Source organism: Tachyglossus aculeatus, chromosome 3, assembly GCF_015852505.1.
Source record: "Tachyglossus aculeatus isolate mTacAcu1 chromosome 3, mTacAcu1.pri, whole genome shotgun sequence".
Lineage (NCBI taxonomy): Eukaryota > Metazoa > Chordata > Mammalia > Monotremata > Tachyglossidae > Tachyglossus > Tachyglossus aculeatus.
Genome location: NC_052068.1, coordinates 59,673,978 through 59,694,023, shown reverse-complemented (window position 1 = coordinate 59,694,023; position 20,046 = coordinate 59,673,978). Strand labels below are relative to the sequence as shown.

The 20,046-nt window shown below is 45.0% G+C and overlaps 1 protein-coding gene across 2 annotated transcripts in view; it reads left to right on the top strand.

Annotated features, from left to right (window-relative positions):
• The window catches only part of C6 (complement C6), a 72,569-nt gene that overhangs the window by 51,186 nt on the left and 1,337 nt on the right, over positions 1 to 20,046 (top strand). The window contains exons 12-17 of one of the 2 annotated variants that reach the window (XM_038744229.1): positions 1,308 to 1,479; positions 2,475 to 2,586; positions 4,556 to 4,688; positions 10,336 to 10,527; positions 12,000 to 12,090; positions 14,417 to 14,658. In XM_038744229.1, the coding sequence (XP_038600157.1) occupies positions 1,308 to 1,479; positions 2,475 to 2,586; positions 4,556 to 4,688; positions 10,336 to 10,527; positions 12,000 to 12,090; positions 14,417 to 14,658 (942 nt within the window). Of the gene's footprint in view, positions 1 to 1,307; positions 1,480 to 2,474; positions 2,587 to 4,555; positions 4,689 to 10,335; positions 10,528 to 11,999; positions 12,091 to 14,413; positions 14,659 to 20,046 lie in introns of both variants that reach the window. The other variant, XM_038744228.1, reaches the window with a different exon arrangement.

Here is a 20,046-nt window from a genome sequence, read left to right as displayed (position 1 = left end):
TGGCGGAGCTGGGATTTGAACCCATGACCTCTGACTTCAAAGCCTGGGCTCTTTCCACTGAGCCAAGCTCTTTCCACTGAGCCAAGCTGCCCAGAGAGAAGCAGCCTGGCCTAGTGGATAGAACACAGGCCTGGGAGTTATGGGTTCTAATCCCAGCTCCACCATTTGTCTTCTGTGTGACCTTAGGCAAGTCACTTCACTTCTCTCACCCTCAGTTACCTCATCTGTAAAATGGAGATTAAGACCGTAAGCCCCACATGGGACAGGAACTGAGTCCAACTCGATTAACTTGTATCTATCCCAGCGCTTAAAACAGTGCTTGACTCATAGTAAGCGCTTAACCAATATCTTCATCATGATCGCCATGAAGGTGCCAGTTTCTGCCCACCCAAATGATCATTAGCTCTGCCCACTTGGCTTTGGGGAGGCACTTCTTGTTTGTGCCACCTTTCCATCTCCCAGATGGCCCAGAGGCCTTAAAAAGTAGCCTTTCTCCCAAAAGTTTGAGGAGCTGCTCTTGTCCCCTCAGCGGGAACTGATCCCCTGTGCAGGTTTGAGTAGAAGGGGTTAAGTGGGAGCTTGGAGGCCGGGTTCCAGAAATGGCCAGCTGGGATGAATTTGCAGATGTGCCAAAACCCTGACAGCTCACCAAGATTGGCATTCTGGGCTGTGCCGGGAGTTGCCGGTAGCCAGGAGACCACCTCCACATCAAACAGAAACTCCTTACCATTGGTTTTAAAGACTTGAATCACCTTGCCCCTTCCCACCTCACCTCGCTACTCTCCTACCTACAACCCAGCCAGCAGGCTTCACTCCTCTAAATGCTAACCTTTTCACTGTACCTCCATCTCTATCTTTCCCCCGAGATCTCTCGAACACGTCCTGCCTGTCGCCTGGAATGCCCTCCCTCCTCATAACTGACAGACAATTACTCTTTCCCTCTTCAAAGATTGGTTGAAGACATATCTCCTCCAAAAGGCCTTCCCGGACTAAACCCTCCTTTCCTCTTCTCCCACTCTCTTCTGCGTCCCCCTGACTCGCTCCCTTTATTCAACCCCCACCAACCCCAGCCCCACAGTACTTATGTTCATATCTGTAATGTATTTATATTAATGTCTGTCTTCCCCTTTAGATTGTAAGCTCATCGTAGACAGGGAATGTGTCTGTTTTATTGTACTTTTCCAAGTGCTTAGTACAGTGCTCCGCACTCAGTAAATATGATTGACTGACTGGCTGACAGGAGATGGGGATCCAGGGGCCCTAGGGGAATTGTCGAGGGACTCAGGCTTTTTTTCTCCTTGCTGAAGATACCGTGGATGGTTTGTGGAGCTGCTGGTCTCCCTGGAGCGCGTGTGATGGGTCTTACAGGAGGAGGAGGACGAGGAGATGTGATAACCCTGCCCCTCTGAATGGAGGGAAGACCTGTGAGGGCGATGGACAACAGGAGGAAGATTGCTCCTTTTCCATATTCGTCAAGAAGTAAGAAGGCGTGAGGGAAGGAATGGAAGAGAGACCAGGGGGTTGGATGGGGAGTGGAATCCTCCCGTTTTAGTTATTATTAATAAAAATGATAATAATGGTAATAATTGTGGTATTTGTTAAGTACTTACTATGTTCCAGGTACTGTATTAAGAACTGGGGTGGATACAAGCTAGTCAGTTGTTTTTTTTAAGGTTTTTGTTAAGCACTTACTATGTGCCCTCTAGACTCTAAACTCATTCTGGGCAGGGAGGGTGCCTTTTCACTGTTATATTGTATTCTCTCAAATGCTTACAACTGTACTCTGCACACTGTAAGTGCTCAATAAATACAGTTGACTGACTGACTGACTGCCAGGTGCTGTACTAAGCACTGGGGACGATACAAGCTGATCTCACTGGACACAGTCCCTGTCCCACAAGAGGCTCACGGTCTTAATCCCCATTTTACAGGTAGGGGAACTAAGGCAAAGGGAAGTGAAGTGACTAGCCAAAGGTCACTCAGCAGACAAGTGGCGGAGCTGCATGAGAACTCAGGTCCTTCAGACTCCCAGGCATGCTCTATCCACTAGGGCAAGCTGCTTCTTATTGATTGACTTATATTGATTAAGTACTGAGTGTGTGACATGCATTGCACTGAGCTCTGGGGCAGCCAGACTGTAAGATAATCAGATCAGGGACAGTCTCTCGCTCCTCAGGAAGAGTGGGTAGCAGCTAGCTGAGCCCGGCAAGAACTCCTGGATTTCTGGTATTCCCCAGGGACCTCAAAGAGTGGGAGTTCTAGGGTTTGGACTACTCAAAGTGTCATATTCAAAATTTTACAATGAGCCCTCTAGACTGCAAGCTCCTTGTGAGCAGGGAATGTGACTCCTCCCTCTGTATCGTCCTCTCCCAAGTGCTTAGTACAGTGCTCTGAACACAGTAAGTGTTCAAAAAATACCACTGATTGATCGACTGATTGAGTTTGTCCCTCCCTACCCTGTGTGCATCCCACAGGGGGGCTCTGTGCCTCAATGATGACAAAGACATCAAGGAGGTGGATATCGAAGAGACCGAGCCCACCGAAGGATGCCGGAAGCCCCTCCCTCCTGCAAATGGGTTCATCAGGGTGAGATAATCCAGGCGGACACTCCGCTGAAGGCAGAGGCATTGGAAGTTCAGGTGGGGCAACCCCAAAGTACATGGGAGGTCTAGAAAGACCTGGGTTCTAATCCTGGCTCTGCCACATGCCTGATGTGTGACCTTGGGCAAGTCATTCAACTTCTCTGTGCCTCAGTTACCTCATCTGTAAAACTGGGATGAGAATGTGAGCCCCATGTGAGTCAGGGACTAGGTTCAACCTTATTAACTTTTATGTACCCCAGTGCTTAGAACAGTTCTTGGCACATAGTAAGCACTTAGCTACTAAGTATCATAATTATTATTATTACTTTGGCTGCCAGAATTCCCATTGTTTGCCAAGTGAAAATTGGGGAAAATCCAGAAGCTGCCCCATCTGGAGCCTCTTCCCAAATACCCAAACCAAGTCCATTCGTCCTTGTGTTTCTGAAGGGATGATTCAGGACAAAGAAAGGGCAGGTGGGCTACCTCTACTTCCTAGGTACCCCCTCCATCTCAGTCGTCTCCTCTACTTTGGCCAGTGACTAGCACTGAGGCTGCAGTACTGCGAATGGAGATTTTGGACTAGCCCAGTGGTATCGTCTCTGCCCACTGTACTGCATTCTTCCAACTGCTTTGTACAGTAGTCCACACACAGTAAGCGCTCGTTAACACCTTCTATTGATTGGGAGAAGGGAATGTTTCACAAGGGCCAAAGCCATTCCTGCTCTCCTCGTTAATTGGACTGTGAAAGGGATGCTATGCTTTGCTAAAAAAGAGCCTGGGTCTGGAGTCAGGGGATCTGCGTTCTAATCCTGGATCTGCCACTTGCCTGCTAAGTGAGGTTGGGCAAGTCACTTCACTTCATCGCGCTTCGGTTCCGCATCCATAAAATGGGGTTCAACACCTCCTTCTTCGCTTGTGTGGATCAGATTGGGTTGGATCTGATGGTCTTGTATCTACCCCACTGCTTAGTACAGTGCTTGAACATAGTAAGTGTTAACAAATATCACAATTATTATTATTATTGCTGTTGCTATTATCATTAGCATTATTATCATTATCATTAATCTGCCACAATGTTTCCTCCCAGCAACCAAATAAATGAAACTTCTGATCCGACATTGGAAGCCACCCATTTCCCAGACATTTTTTTTCCTGCACCATGTCCCACTCCAGGATACTAATAAAAACCATGGTGTTTGTTAATCACTTACTATGTGCCAAGTGCTGTACTAACTGTTGGCGTAGAGACAAGCTAAACAGGTCAGACACACAGCCCAAGTAGAAAGGAGGACAAGTATTTAATCCCCATAATCAATTGTATTTTTATCACATTTATTGAGTGCTTACTAATGTGCACGAATTGTGTACTAAATACAATATAACAATATAACAGATATCTTTCCCGCTGCAATGAGCTTACAATCTACAGATGAGCATATTTCAAAAGAGGGAACTGATGCACAGAGAAGTAAAGTGACATGCCCCCTGTTACACAGCAATTAATCAGTACTATTTATTGAGTGCTTACACTATGCAGAGCAGTGAACCAATCGGTTGGAAGAACACAATATGACAGAGTTGGTAGACACGTCCTCTGCCCATAAAGAGTTTACAGTATAGAGTATCTAATGGTATATTGTTGTTTAAGTTCTTAGTAAAGTGCTCTGCAAACACTAAGCCTTAAATAAATATCATTCTCAATCAGTCATATTTATAGAGCGCTTACTATATGCAGAGCACTGTACTAAGAGCTTGGAAGAGTGCAATAGAATAATATAACAGACATTTTCCCTGCCCACAACGAGCTTACAGTCAAGAGGGGGATTGATTGGCAGATTGAGAAGTTCCTAGTGGCACATGGCCCCCTCTAATAGAAGAGAAGTGAAGAGGAATCCAGCATGTCAGAGGCACATTTGCAGTATCTGGGCCTGGGAAGGGGTGTCGTCCTTACCTATCGTTTGTTTTGATTAAAGAATGAGAAGAGAACCTATTCGGTTGGGGAAGATGCTGAGATTGTCTGCATGACGGGCTTTGAGGCGGTGGGATTCCAATATGTAAGTTGTCTACCGGACAAAACCTGGAAAGAAGAAGGCACGGAATGCCGACGTAAGAGTCTGAGAAAACCAAACGGGCCATGAATCGTTCACACGTAAAACAAATAAGCCCCGTTGCCTTATTCCACAGAAATTCACTGCACTCCCGAAGGTTTGGCCTCCACGTGACCGTCTTAAATACACATAAGTCTTTGCCACCAGTTCTGACTTGTGGTCCATGGGTGGTCATCTTAGTGCTTTGCACATAGTAAGCGCTTACCAAATGTCATTATTATTATTATTATTATTATTATTATTATTATCTTGTCCTTGATTTTAATGAACAGTTTCCAAGCAGGACCCCGTTCTCATTGTGGGTCTGCTGAAGGAACTCAAGGGGCATCCTCTCCTTGCTCTGACCACACCACTCTTCGGAAACACACGATCTCCGTTCAGATAGGCTGGGGCTTTGCTCATGTGGGAAGCGGCATGGCTCTGTGGAAAGAGTCTGGGCTTTGGAGTCAGAGGTCATGGGTTCAAATCCCGGCTCTACCACTTGTCAGCTATGTGACTTTGGGCAAGTCACTTAACTTCTCTGGGCCTCAGTTACCTCATCTGTAAAATGGGGATTAAAACTGTGAGCCACCCATGGGACAACCTGATCACCTTGTAACCTCCCCAGCACTTAGAACAGTGCTTTGCACATAGTAAGCGCTTAATAAATGCCGTCATTATTATTATTATTATTATGTGGTCCACTGCCTACTTTTCCTATCCCCTTCCTTCTCTCCTGGGGCCATTTTGGTGCCACCTCTGGGTAAGAAAAAGATGTGAAGCCACATATCCCTGTGCCTCGTAGTCCAAACCTTTGCTCAAAGTTTTGCTGGAGGAGGCAAGAGGGAAGCTAACTAGAATAAGGGATTTTGAGTGACCTGGGCATAGAAGCTGTTCATTCTCACCTTTCCCTGATTATTATAATGATGGCATTTATTAAGCACTTACTATATGCAAAGCACTGTTCTAAGCGCTGGGGAGTTTACAAGGTGATCAGTTTGTCCCACGTGGTGCTCAGTCTTAATTCCCATTTTACAGATGAGGTAATTGAGGTACGGTGAAGTTGTGACTTGCCCATAGTCACACAGCTGACCAGTGGCGGAGCTGGGATTTGAACCGATGATCTCTGATTCCAAAGCCCGTGCTCTTTCCACTGAGCCATGCTGCTTCCCAAATTTTATGGTGTTAAGTGCTTACTATGTGCCAGGCACTGTTCTAAGCACTGGGATAAATACAAGGTATGTTTGCACACAGTTCTTGTCCCACCTGGGGCTCACAGTCTTAATCCACACTTTACAGATGAGGGAACTGAGAGAATTCAAGTTACTTGTCCGAGGTCACACAGCAGACATGTGGCAGAACCGGGATTAGAACCCAGGTCCTGTTGACTGCCAGGAATGTGCTTTAACCGCTAAGCCATGTTGCTTTTCAATAACAATGATAATGATGATAAAATAATAATAATAATAATGTCATTCCTTACCAAGTGCCAAGCACTTTACTTAGTGCTGGAGTAAGATAATCAAGTCAGACATATTCACAGTCCCCGTTAATAGTTATGATATTTTGTTAAGCGCTTACTATGTGCCGAGCACTGTTTTAAGCACTGGGGTAGATACAAGGTAATCAGGTTGTCCCACGTGGGGCTCACAGTCTTCATCCCCATTTTACAGATGAGGTAACTGAGGCACAGAGAAGTGAAGTGGCTTACCCAAGGTAACACAGCAGACAAGTGGTGGGGGTGGGATTAGAACCCACGTCCTCTGACTTCCAAGCCCATTCTTTTCCCACTAAGTCACGCTGCTTACTCGCAGTCTAAGGGAGAGGGAGAACAGGTGTTGAATCCCATTTTACAGATAAGGAAACTAGGCCTAGAGAAGTTAAGTGACTTGCCCAAGGTCCCACAGGAAGCAACTGGGAGAGCAGGGATTAGAATCCAGTTTTATTAATGCCCAGGCCCAGGCTCTTTCCACTAGGACACCCTGTGGTCCTGCATACCCTGTCATCTGCCTGAGGATAATTACAAAAATGCTGTAGCACTTCAAGGTTGTATCCAAAGCTGTTCAAAGACGTCTTACTAAGTACTCTTAATTGGTTCCAGGAAAATGGAGTGGTAAACAAGAAAAAAAAAAAAAAGCACTAAATTAACTATCGTTTCCCAGAGGAAATACTAGAAATCACATTAATGCATTCTGGAGCTCTCTCTCCAAAATGCACCAAAGAATAGGAATATATTAAAATTCAGTGTTGAAAACACAAGAAATTTGGTTACATGATCAATAGCTATGTAAATATGGACCATCAAGAGCAGTATGAATTTGATTTCTTTTATGTGTTCCTAAGTAAATGCTTAATTCTGAAAGAGGATTATGAATTCAATTTCTTTTATGTGTTCCTGTGTAAATACTTAATTCAGAAAGGGTTATCTTTTATGTCCTATTCATCACTAAAACTCTTTGTGCTAACCGACTAAACATCTATTATTAATCTATTATCCAGCAGGGAATAAATAGCAGTTAGAATGGACTTTTAATCTCACGGTTCTACTCAGCTAAAATATTTCAAAGGTCCAGAGGATGGGGAAACTGAGTGAACAAAGGGAGGTTTTTGAGCCCAAAGAAAACTGGGCACATATTCGGAAAAACAGGGTGCGTACTAAAATGAGAGAGAGAGAGATCTGTAAGAATGTCAAGATTAAAATTGGATGGAGCCGCTGGGAAAGAAACAGGATGACAAGGTTTCTCTGGACCTCCGAGGATCCCCTGGAACCAGCCAACATGGTGTAATGGCTAGACCACAGGCCTAGGAGTTGGAAGGTCATGGGTTCTAATCCTGGCTCCTCCACTTGTCTGCTATGTGACCTGGGGCAAGTAATTTTACTTCTCTGTGCCTCAGTTCCCTCATCTGTAAAATGGGGATTAAGACTGCGAGCCCCACGTGGGACAAGGACTTTGTTCTACCTTGTATCTACTCCAGGGCTTTGAACAGTGCCTGGCACAATAGTAAGTGCTTAACAAATACCGCAATTATAATTATTATTATTATTGTTCTCTGTGCCTCAGAACCTTCATCTGTAAAATGGCGATTGAGACTCCACGTGGGACAGGGACTGTGTTCAACTCGATCTGCTTGTGTCTACTCCAGTGCTTAGTACAGTGCCTGAGACATAATGAGCGCTTAACAGATACCAGTCAAAAGGAGAGGGTCTGAGGTGGGATGGAAATATCTGCGAATGCAGAAGAGGGAGGCGTTGAGACTGCAGCTGAGATTGTTCCAGGTGTCGGTGTCTCTGCATAGAGATAAATCCAACTTAACTAATCCTGGAAGTCGATGATCAGGCGACATTTTTTCCCGGCGTTTAGCACAGAGCTTGGCCAAGAGAAAGCGCTGAACAAATAGTCCCAAGAGAAAGCGCTGAACAAATAGTCCCATTATTGTTGATTAGTAGAGGAGCCCCCAGAGGGAGGCCAGATGCCTCCCTGACAGGACGAACTGGGGCTCCTCTCATCAGCAGGCAAGCCCCGGGAATTTTAGCCCAAGAAACATTCCATTTTGGGTGGGGGGGGGGGGGAACACCCAAAATTCATTCATTCATTCAATTCTATTTATTGAGAACTTACTGTGTGCAGAGCACTGTACTAAGCGCTTGGGAAGTCCAAGTTGGCAACATATAGACAGTCCCTACCCAGCAGCGGGCTCACAGTCTAGAAGGGGGAGACAGACAACAAAACATATAAACCAAATAAAATAAATAGAATAAATATGTACAAGTAAAATAAATAGAGTAATAAATATGTACAAACATACATATATATAGTAGTACATATATAGTATAGTATGTAGCATAGTATAGTATACATAGTATGGTTTCGTGAGAAAGTCATAAGTTCTGAAGAAATACCAATTCTCAGACTGACTCTGGGAGCCCATTGTTGGGTAAGGACTGTCTCTATATGTTGCTGACTTGTACTTCCCAAGCGCTTAGTACAGTGCTCAGCACAAAGTAAGTGCTCAATATGTACAATTGAATGAATGGATGAATATTGTACTCACTCAAGCACTTAGTACAGTGCTCTGCACACAGTAAATGCTCAATAAATATTATTGATTGATGGATTAATCATACTAGGAGCAACATAAAGGAACAGTTTCTACATAGAAACTATGTAGAAACTGTAGTATGTATATACTATATATGAAATGAGTAAAGATGGGTTATTTTAACTCATTCTTTCATTCCTTGGCATTTATTCATTCATTCATCCAATCATTTATTGAGCGCTTACTGTGTGCAGAGCACTGTAGGATGCGCTTGGGAAGTACAAGTTGGCAACATATAGAGACGGTCCCTACCCAGCCACGGGCTCCCAGTCTAGAAGGGGGAGACAGACAGCAAAACAGGACAAGTAGACAGGTGTCAAAGTCGTCAGAACAAATAGAATTAAAGCTGAGTGCCTCCTATGTACAAAGCACTTGGAGATGCAGGGTGCCATACTGGACAGAGCACAGGTATGGGAATCAGAGGGATTTAGGTTCTAGTTCCTGCTCTTCCACTTGCCCTCAGAGTGACCACGGACAAGTCGCTTCACTTCTCTGTGCCTCAGTTACCTCATCTGTAAAACAGGGGTTAAGTCGGTGAGCCCCATGTGGGACACGGACTGTGTCCAACCTTATTAGCTTGTATTTATCCTGGCACCTAGTACAGTGCCTCACATATAGTAAGCACTTAACAAATACCATAAAAAAGCACTGTATTGGATGTTTACTGAGAACAGAGCATTATATTAGGCCTCCGTGAGCGGAGAACTCTCCCAGAAACTCAAGAGGGTGCAGTAGAAGTTTAAGACACCATTTCTGCCCTGAAAAAGCTTACAGTCTAATAGGGATGATAATAATAACGGCATTTGTTAAGCACTTACTGTGTGCCGAGCACTGTTCTAGGCGCTGATGACAGCTAGATGTGAATTGTATAATAATGATGATGATGGTATCTGTTAAGTGCTTACTGTGTGCCAGGAAGTGTTCTATGTGCTGGGGTAGATGCAAGATGATTGGGTTGAACACAATCCCTGTCCCGCATGGGGCTCACAGTCTTCATCCCCATTTTACAAATGAGGTAACCGAGGCACAGAGAAGTTATGCGACTTGCCCAAAGTTACACAGCTGAAAAGTGGTGGAGTCAGGATTAGAACCCACGACCTCTGACTCCCAAGCCCGTGCATTTTCCACCAAGCCATGCTGCTTCACGATATATATAGTAGGAGCAGTTGGAAAAACAGGTAAGGTAGGAAGCAGCAAGAGAAGTAGAAGCAGCGTGGCTTAGTGGAAAGAGCCCGGGTTTGGGAGTCAGAGGTCACAGACTCTAATCCCGCTTCTGCCGCTTGTCAGCTGTGTGACTTTGGGCAAGTCATTTAACTTCTCTGGGCCTCAGTTCCCTCATCTGTAAAATGAGGGTGAAGCCTGTGAGCCCTACGTGGGACACCCTGATTACCGTGTATCTACTCCAGCACTTAGAACAGTGCTTTGCACATAGCAAGCGCTTAACAAATGCCATTATTATTATTAATAGAAGAAATACACTCAATTCTACCAGAATGAGTGTTTCAATTACATGTTTTTGGAAAGAAAGCACTGCATGTAGTCAAACTATTATTCTCTTCCCTCAGGGGCAACGTGTTCTAAGCCGTCTGTGCCTGAAGGCCTCTCCGTTTCCCCCCACAAAAAGCAGTATCAGGTGGGAGACTCCATCCTGTTGGTGTGCCCTCCTGGTTTCGTTATCACGGGCCTGAAGAAGCACACCTGTGGGAAGGAGCTGACTTGGGAGCCCCCTGTATCCAGCTCCATCTCTTGTGAACAAGGTAAGAGCAAACACCAGAAACGGGCCTCCTGTCAGGCCGGATTCCAGCTAATCAGGGGACGTGGTCAGTGGTGAGACCACATCCAACGGTGGCATTGTCCTTGAGAGAGAGAGAAACAGAGCTCCTTTTCCCATGTGCACATCAGCCTTAATGTCTGTTTCCCCCTCTAGATTGGAAGCTCATTGTGAGCAGTCAGTCAGTCAGTCATATTTATTGAGCACTTAAGAGCACTATGCTAAGTTATTGGGAGAGTACAATAAAACAATAAACAGGCACATTCTCTGCCCACAACGAGCTTCCAGTCTAAGAATGTGTCTACTGTCTCAGTTGTAGTGAACGCTTCCAAGGGTTTGGAAGCATGGTGCACGGTAAGCACTCAGTACATACCATTGATGCTGCTGCTGATGATGGTGGTGGTGGAAGTATGTATCCTCTCAATGAGCTCCAGGGACTGCTAATGCATTGTGGCCTAGCAGATAGAGCACGGGCCTGGGGGTCAGAAGGACCTGGATTCTAATCCCGGCTCTGCCACTTGTCTGCTGTGTGACCTTGGGCAAGTCACTTCTCCATGCCTCACTTACCTCATCTGTAAAATGGGGATTAAGACTGTGAGCCCCATGTGGGACAGGGGCTGTGCCCAACCTGATCAGCTTGTATCTACCCCAGTGCTTCATACAGTGTCTTGCAGATAGTCAGTGCTTAACAGGTACTGTAATTATGATTATTAGTTGAAGGCAGAAGACACTGGTTCTGTTCCTCTAAATGCCTCATATATAATATGCTTTGAGAGACTCTTGAGACCAAGGGGAAGAGGAAGGTGTTGGAGTTGAAGGGTAGGGGTGCTTCATTGCTTCCTGGTTCAGCCTAGATAATAATAATAATAATAATGACTATGACAGTATTTGTTATGCACTTACTATATGCCAAGCACTCTTCTAAGCACTGGGGCAGTTACAAGGTAATCAGGTTGTCCCACATGGGGCTCACAGTCTTCATCCCCATTTTACAGATGAGGGAACTGAGGCCCAGAGAAGTGAAGTGACTTGCCCAAGGTTACACAGCAGACAAGTGGCAGAGCTGGGATTAGAACCCATGACCTCTGGCTTCCATGCCCGGGCTCTTTCCTTTTAGACTGTGAGCCCACTGTTGGGTAGGGACTGTCTCTATATGTTGCCGACTTGTACTTCCCAAGCGCTTAGTACAGTGCTCTGCACACAGTAAGCGCTCAATAAATATGATTGACTGATTGATTGATTTCCACTAAGCCATACCGCTTCTCATAATGGGCATCTCTGCTTGGCCACTGGACAGAAAAAGCTAGAAAAGCTTAATTCGGCCTATCATGGGAGTTCCATTTCCTGCCGCTTCTCCAGATTTCAACTTCCACCTCCCCTGGGCCCTTGGCGTCCCCCGCGACCTCGCCGAGCGTGTGACCCTTTGACAGACGGACCGTACTGCCATTTTCATTCCAGGAGCTTCGGCCAGTCGCAGGGACGGCTGTGCACCCGGACGAAAGGCGGAGGGCTCCAAGTGCATCTGCATGTCTCCCACAGAGGACTGCGGGTAAGGAACGGTTTCGGGCTTGGGAATGGTGTTAGGGTCCTGTCGTAGCCGACCCACGGAGACAGTGGCCGGAGGAGGGTGGACTCATGGAAGTCTGAGGCGGTTTCTGCCTCTGCTGGAAGCGGACACACAGGTGTTCCTGTTGGCTGTTCTGAGCACCAGAAACTCTGCTTTTGAGCTCCTGGCGGCCTCAAGATAGGATTTTTCTACCTCCACTGGCTATCAGTCCTCCTCCTCCTCCTCCTCCTTTCTATTTACAATAATAATAATAATAATGGTATTTGTTAAGCACTTACAACGTGCAAAGCACTGTTCTAAGCGGTGGGGGGGTTACAAGGTGATCAGGTTGTCCCATGTGGGGCTCCCTGTCTTCAGCCCCATTTTACAGATGAGGGAACTGAGGCTCAGAGAAGTTAAGTGACTTGCCCAAGGTCACGCAGCAGACATGTGGCGGAGCAGGATTAGAACCCATGACCTCTGACTCAATCAATCAATCAATCAATCGTATTTATTGAGCGCTTACTGTGTGCAGAGCACCGTACTAAGCGCTTGGGAAGTAAAAGTTGGCAACATATACAGACAGTCCCTACCCAACAGCCCGGGCTCTTTCCACTGAGCCACGCTGCTTCTCTACTGCTTCGCCATGCAGGGCACTGTCCTCATAGCAGTAGTAATGGTCACGACTTCTCTGTGCCTCGGTTACTTCATCTATAAAATGAGGATTTAGACTGTGAGCCCCATGTGGGACAGGAACTGTGTGCAACCTGAATACCTTGTATCTACCCCAGCACTTAAAACAGGATTTGGCACATAGTAAATGCTTAACCAACGCCGCCATTATTATTTTTATTATTATTATTTATTGAGTGCTTGCTTTGAGCTGAGGCCCATACAAAGCTCTGGAGTGTATTTAATGCCTGCTATGGGCAGGACATGATCCTGGGCGCCTGAGAGAATGTGCAGTGGAAGGAAAAGACACAGTGCTTGCCCGCAAGGACCTTACCATAATAATCATCGTATCTGTTAAGCACTTGCTATGTGTCAAGCACTGTTCTAAGTGCTGGGGTTGATACAATTGTACTTTCCAAGCGCTTAGTACAGTGCTTTGCACACAGTAAGCGCTCAATATTAATACGATTGAATGAATGAATGAATGAAGTAAATCAGGTCAGACATAGTCCCTGTTCCACATGGGACTCGCAGTCTACGTTGGAGGGAGAACAGGTTTTGAATCTCCATTTTACAGTTAAAGAAACTGAGGCCCAGAGAATCAATCAATCAATCAATCGTATTTATTGAGCACTTACTATGTGCAGAGCACTGTACTAAGCGCTTGGGAAGTACAAATTGGCATCACATAGAGACAGTCCCTACCCAACAGTGGGCTCACAGTCTAAAAGGGGGAGACAGAGAACAGAACCAAACATACCAACAAAATAAAATAAGTAGGATAGAAATGTACAAGTAAAATAAATAAATAAATAAATAAATAAATAGAGTAATAAATATGTACAACCATATATACATATATACAGGTGCTGTGGGGAAGGGAAGGAGGTAAGACGGGGGGATGGAGAGGGGGACGAGGGGGAGAGGAAAGAAGGGGCTCAGTCTGGGAAGGCCTCCTGGAGGAGGTGAGCTCTCAGCAGGGCCTTGAAGGGAGGAAGAGAGCTAGCCGAGATTAGAACCCAGGTCCTAGATAAGGACAGAGAACCCTTCTGGCCCTTCTGGCCTAGTGGACAGAGCACTGGCTTGGGAGTCAGAAGAACCTGAGTTCTAATCCCAGCTCCGCCACTTGTTGCTGTGTGACCTCGGGCAAGTCACTTCACTTCTCTGGACCTCAGTTACCTCATATGTGAAATGGGGATTTAAGACTGAGAGCCCCATGTGGGACATGGACTGGATCCAACCTGATTAGCTTGTTTCTACTCCAGCACAATAGTACAGTGCTTGGCACATAGTAAGCGCTTAACAAATACCGTAAAAAGGGACCTCTGACTGTCATGCCTGTGCTTTTCATTCATTCACTCAATCATTTATTTTCTGCTTACTGTGTGCAGAGCACTGTACTAAGTGTTTTGGAGAGTACACTATAATAATAGACACATTCCCTGCCCTCAATGAGTTTACAGTTCAGAGGGGGAGACAGTCGTGAATACAAATAAATACATGTCATTTATGGACATAAGTTCTGTGGGGCTGGGAGTGGGGATGAATAAAGGGAGCAAGTTGCTGATAAGCAATGCTACTTGATGGGTTCCTTCTCCCTTCTGGCCTCTCCCCTCCATTTCTCTGGATGACGTGGTTGACCCTTCTCTCCCAGCAGCCGCGATTCAGAAGATCTCTGCGTGTTTGACACGTCCTCCAGCCGATACACTACAAAAGCCAGCTGCCAGTTCTTGGCGGAAAGATGCAGAAATGAACAACAAATCCACTTCCTGCTCCCCGGCCCCTGTGAGGAGGGCCCTCAGCTGCAGTGGGCTCTGGAGAGGACAAAACTGTCTCTGAAAAGCACAAAGAAGGAGCCGTGTGGCTATAACACATGCTACGACTGGGAACGGTGCTCAGGTGAGATTGCTTTCCTGCCAAGGTTTCACTCCCTCCATTAGCCTGCCTGTCTTCTAGGCTGGAAGCTCTTTGTGGGCAGGGAGTGGGTCTGTTATATTGTTCGGTTGTTCTCTCCCAAGCGCTTATTTCAATTGTCAGCTGTGTGATCTTGGGCAAGTCACTTCACTTCTCTGTGCCTCAGTTCCCTCATCTGTAAAATGGGGATTAAGACTGTGAGCCCCACATGGGACAACCTGATCACCTTGTATCCCCCCCAGCGCTTAGAACAGGGCTTTGCACATACTAGGCGCTTAACAAATACCATTATTATTATTATTATTATTATTCAGTGCTCGGCACACAATAACAGTAATGATAATAATGATATTTGTTTAGCGCTTACTGCGTGCCAGGCACTGTTCAAAATGCTGGGGTGGAGACAAGCTAATCGGGTTGTCACGGTCCCTGTCCCACAGAGGGCTCACAGTCTTCACCCCCATTTTACAGATGAGGACACTGAGGCACAGAGAAATTACATGACTTGCCCAGGGAAACACAGCAGGCAAGGAGAAGCAGCGTGGCTCAGTGGAAAGAGCCCGGGCTTTGGAGTCAGAGGTCATGGGTTTAAAGCCCAGCTCCGCCAATTGTCAGCTGTATGACTTTGGGCAAGTCACTTCACCTCTCTGGGCCTCGGTTCCCTCATCTGTAAAATGGGATTAAGACTGTGAGCCCCCGTGGGACAACCTGATCACCTTGTAACCTTCCCAGCACTTAGAACAGTGCTTTGCACACAGTAAGTGCTTAATAAATGCCATCATTACTATTATTATTATTATTAAGTGGCAGAGCTGGGATTAAAACCCAAGACCTTCTGATTCCCAGGCCCGTGCTCTATCCACAAGGTCACAATGTTTCACAGTAAGCACTCAATAGATATCATTGATTGATTGATTGTTTTTTATTATTTCTTATCATCATCATCAATCGTATTTATTGAGCGCTTACTGTGTGCAGAGCACTGTACTAAGCACTTGGGAAGTACAAGTTGGCAACATATAGAGACGGTCCCTACCCAACAGTGGGCTCACAGTCTAAAAGGGGGAGACAGAGAACAAAACCAAACATACTAACAAAATAAAATAAATAGAATAGATATGTACAAGTAAAATAAAATAAATAAATAAATAGAGAAATATGTACAAGCATATATACATATATACAGGTGCTGTGGGGAAGGGAAGGAGGTAAGATGGGGGGATGGAGAGGGGGACGAGGGGGAGAGGATGTCAGACACTTCTCTTCTCTGTACTGCACTGAGCAGCATGGCTCAGTGGAAAGAACACGGGCTTGGGAGCCAGAGGTCATGGGTTCAAGTCCCAGCACCGCCACTTGTCAGCTGTGTGGCTTTGGGCAAGTCACTTAACTTCTCTGGGCCTCAGTTACCTCATATGTAAAATGGGGATTAAGACCATGAGCCCCACGTGGGACAACCTGATCACCTTATATCCCCCCCAGTGCTTAGAATAGTGCTTTGCACAGAGTAAGCGCTTAACAAATACCATCATTATTATTATTATTACTAAGTGTTGGAGTAGATACAAGGTAGTTGGTTGGACACAGTCCTGGTCCCAAGGCACATAGTGAACACCTAACAAATGCCACAATTATTACTATTATTATTAGAACTAATAGGATTTGGTGACAGGTCTATTATGTGGATTAAATGAGAGGCCAGCATCACGATTATGGGCTGGTGAGACAGGGAAGATGGTGGTTTTGTCTACAGTTAGGGGAAGGCATGGAAGAGGACAGGGCTCGGTTGAGCCCCCTCCTTCCTCTCCCCCTCCTCCCCCTCCCCAACCCCCAGCCTTACCTCCTTCCCCTCCCCACAACACCTGTATATATGTATATATGTTTGTACATATTTATTACTCTATTTTATTAGTACATATTTATTCTAATTATTTTATTTTGTTAATATGTTTTGTTTTGTTCTCTGTCTCCCCCTTCTAGACTGTGAGCCCACTGGTGGGTAGGGACCGTCTCTATATGTTGCTAACTTGTACTTCCCAAGTGCTTAGTACAGTGCTCTGCACACAGTAAGCACTCAATAAATACGATTGAATGAATAAATGAATGAAGGAAAGATGAACACTTCTGTTTTTGGACACGGGATAGGCTCTGAGTTGTCACATCCCTTTCATTCATCTTTTTTATGGTACTTGTTGAGCGCTTACAATGTCAAGCACTTTTCTCAGCACTGAACGACATCTGTCAAATGCTTGATACTGCATGCAAAGCACTGTTCTAAGTGCTGCCTGCCCTTCTAGACTGTGAGCCCGCTGTTGGGTAGGGACCGTCTCTATTTGTTACCAACTTGTCCTTCCCAAGCGCTTAGTACAGTTCTCTGCACACAGTAAACGCTCAATAAATACAATCGAATGAATAAATGAATAAGCTGTTGGGTAGGGACCATCTCTATATGTTGCCGACTTGTACTTCCCAAGCGCTTAGTACAGTGCTCTGCACACAGTTAGTGCTCAATAAGTACGATTGAATGAATGAATGAATGAGGTGGATACAAGTTTATTGCATTGGACGCAGTCCCTGTCCCACCCTGGGCTCAATCTAAATTGGAGGGAGGAGGATTTAATCTCCATTTTACAGTTAAGGAACTCAGGTTCAGATAAGTTAAGCGACTGTATATATATTTGTACAGATTTATTACTCTATTTTACTTGTATGTATTTACTATTCTATTTTGTTAATGATGTGCATATAGCTTTAATTCTATTTGTTCTGATGATTTTGACACCTATCTACATGTTTTGTTTTGTCGTCTGTCTCCCCCTTCTAGACTGTGAGCCTGTTGTTGGGTAGGGACCGTCTCTAGATGTTGCCGACTTGTACTTCCCAAGCGCTTAGTCCAGTGTTCTGCACACAGTAAGCGCTCAATAAATACGATTGAATGAATGAATGAATGACTTGCCCAAGGTCACACAGCAAGCAATGGGCAGAGCTGGAATTAGAACCCAGATCCTCCGATGGATCTTTCCATTAGGCAACACTGCTACTCTACTCTTGACTACCCTTCTCTGGAATGTAAACTCCTCAAAGGAAGGGATTGTGTCAACCATCTCTACTGCATTGTACTCTCCCAGGAGTTTAGTACACCGCTCTGCACACAATAGGCACTCCATAAATGCCATTGATGGAAGTCCCAGTTTAATCTGAAATCCCAGCACTGTTCATCCTAAGAATAGAATTTGCCAGCACATTTGCCTTGACTTCCCCAATGAGAAAGAACTTGGAATAACAAGCATTTGGTTCCCTTAGGAGACACATCTGTGACAAAAGCTTAGCTACACACTAAAAGTCATACCTAGAGTGTTTCATTTAAACTTGTTTTGGGCAGAGAAAATGTCTACCAATGCCATTGTATTGTTCTCTCCCAAGCACTTTAGTACAGTGCTCTTTGCACAAAGAGCGCTCAATAAATACCATTGATTAATCATTTAATATTGGGGTCATTTAGAGTGGTATTGTGATGTAGGCAGAGCTCCTAAGTGAGCACCTAAGAAATACACAACCCTGCATTAGTCAGGTGGAAGCATAGGATAAAAATTGAAGTCACAACTCGAGGGGCCCTTGAGGAGTTTAAAATTTAATGGGTATCTGCAGTGTTACTTTCATCACTTAGAGGGAAGTGTGGCTATCAACTCAATCATGGTATTTATTGAGCATTTACTATGTGCACAGCACTGTCCTAAGCACTTGGACATAATAAATAAATTTATTTATTTTACTTGTACCTATCTATTCTATTTATTTTGTTCTGTTAGTATGTTTGGTTTTGTTCTCTGTCTCCCCCTTCTAGATTGTGAGCCCACTGTTGGGTAGGGACTGTCTCTATATGTTGCCAGTTTGTACTTCCCAAGCGCTTAGTACAGTGCTCTGCACACAGTAAGCGCTCAATAAATACGATTGATCGATTGATTGGGAGAGTACGATACAACACAATTAGCAGAAACGATCCCTGCCCATAATGACCTTATATTTTGTTCAGACCACAGGATTTAAGCCCTAACTGATATGTCTGTGGGAATATTGTGTGCGTTTCCTATGTGCACAGCACTGTCCTAAGCACTTGGGAGAGTACGATACAACAGAATTAGCAAAAACATTCCCTGCCCATAGCGAGCCTACTGTTCAGACCACGGGATTTAAGCCCTTACTAATATGTTTGTGGGAATAATGTGTGGTCGTCACTGGACAACTTTGTTATTAATGGGAAAATAATGACAACAGTAATGAGTTTTCTTGTAAATCGGTGCGATGTTTCTTGGCAGGCTGAGCAAAGCAGACAGTCCTGCCAGGAAAACAGAGACAGGCAGGCAGCGAGAGCAAGAGTCAGAAAGAGAGAAAGAAACTTAGTATATATTGGCTGGAAATGTGAAAAGCAGAGAAGGGCAGAAGTATTTGAATAGCTGACCGTTTGTATTCATTCATTCATTCTTTCAATCATATTTATCGAGTGCTTACTGTATGCAAAGCACTGTCTCCCCACATTAAATCTGGCCAAAGTTGGAAGGAGATGTTTCTCTGTCCCAGTTCCTTTCACTTGAGTTTGCTCCCAGCAATAGTAATAATAATAATAATAATTGCGGTATTTGTAAAGCACTTACTATGTGCCAAGCACTGTTCTAAGTGCTGGGGTAGATACAAGGTAATCACGTTGGACATAGTCCATGTCCCTCATGGGACTCATGATCTTGATCCCCATTTTACAGATGAGGTAAGTGAGCCCCAGGGAAGTGAAGTGACTTGCCCAAGGTCACACAACAGACGGATGACCGAGTCAGAATTAGAACCCATGACTTCTGACTCCTAGGCCCATGGTCTTTCCACTAGGCCATGTTGCTTCCCTTATTCACCACTCCCTCAGATCCACAGCTCTTATGTCCATATCCAGAATATATTTATTTATATTCATGTCTGTAATAATAGTAATAATAATAATTATGGTATTTGTTAAGTGCTTACTATGTGCCAAGCACTGTTCTCAGGTAATCAGGTTGTCCCACGTGGGGCTCACAGTCTTAATCCCCATTTTACAGATGAGGGAACTGAGGCCCAGAGAAGTGAAGTGACTTGCCCAAGGTCACACAGCTGATAAGTGGTGGAGCTGGGATTAGAACCCATGACCTCTGACTCCCAAGCCTGTGCTCTTTCCACCATGCCATGCTGCTTCTCCGATAAGTTATAGGAATTATAAGATATAAGTTATCCTGTGGGAGTTGCTCTTGTGTAGATTTCTGCAATCGAGAAAACTCACCTCACTTACCGATGACCAGTGCCGTACACATCAATCAGTCAATCAATCAATGTTATTTATTGAGTCCGTGTCCC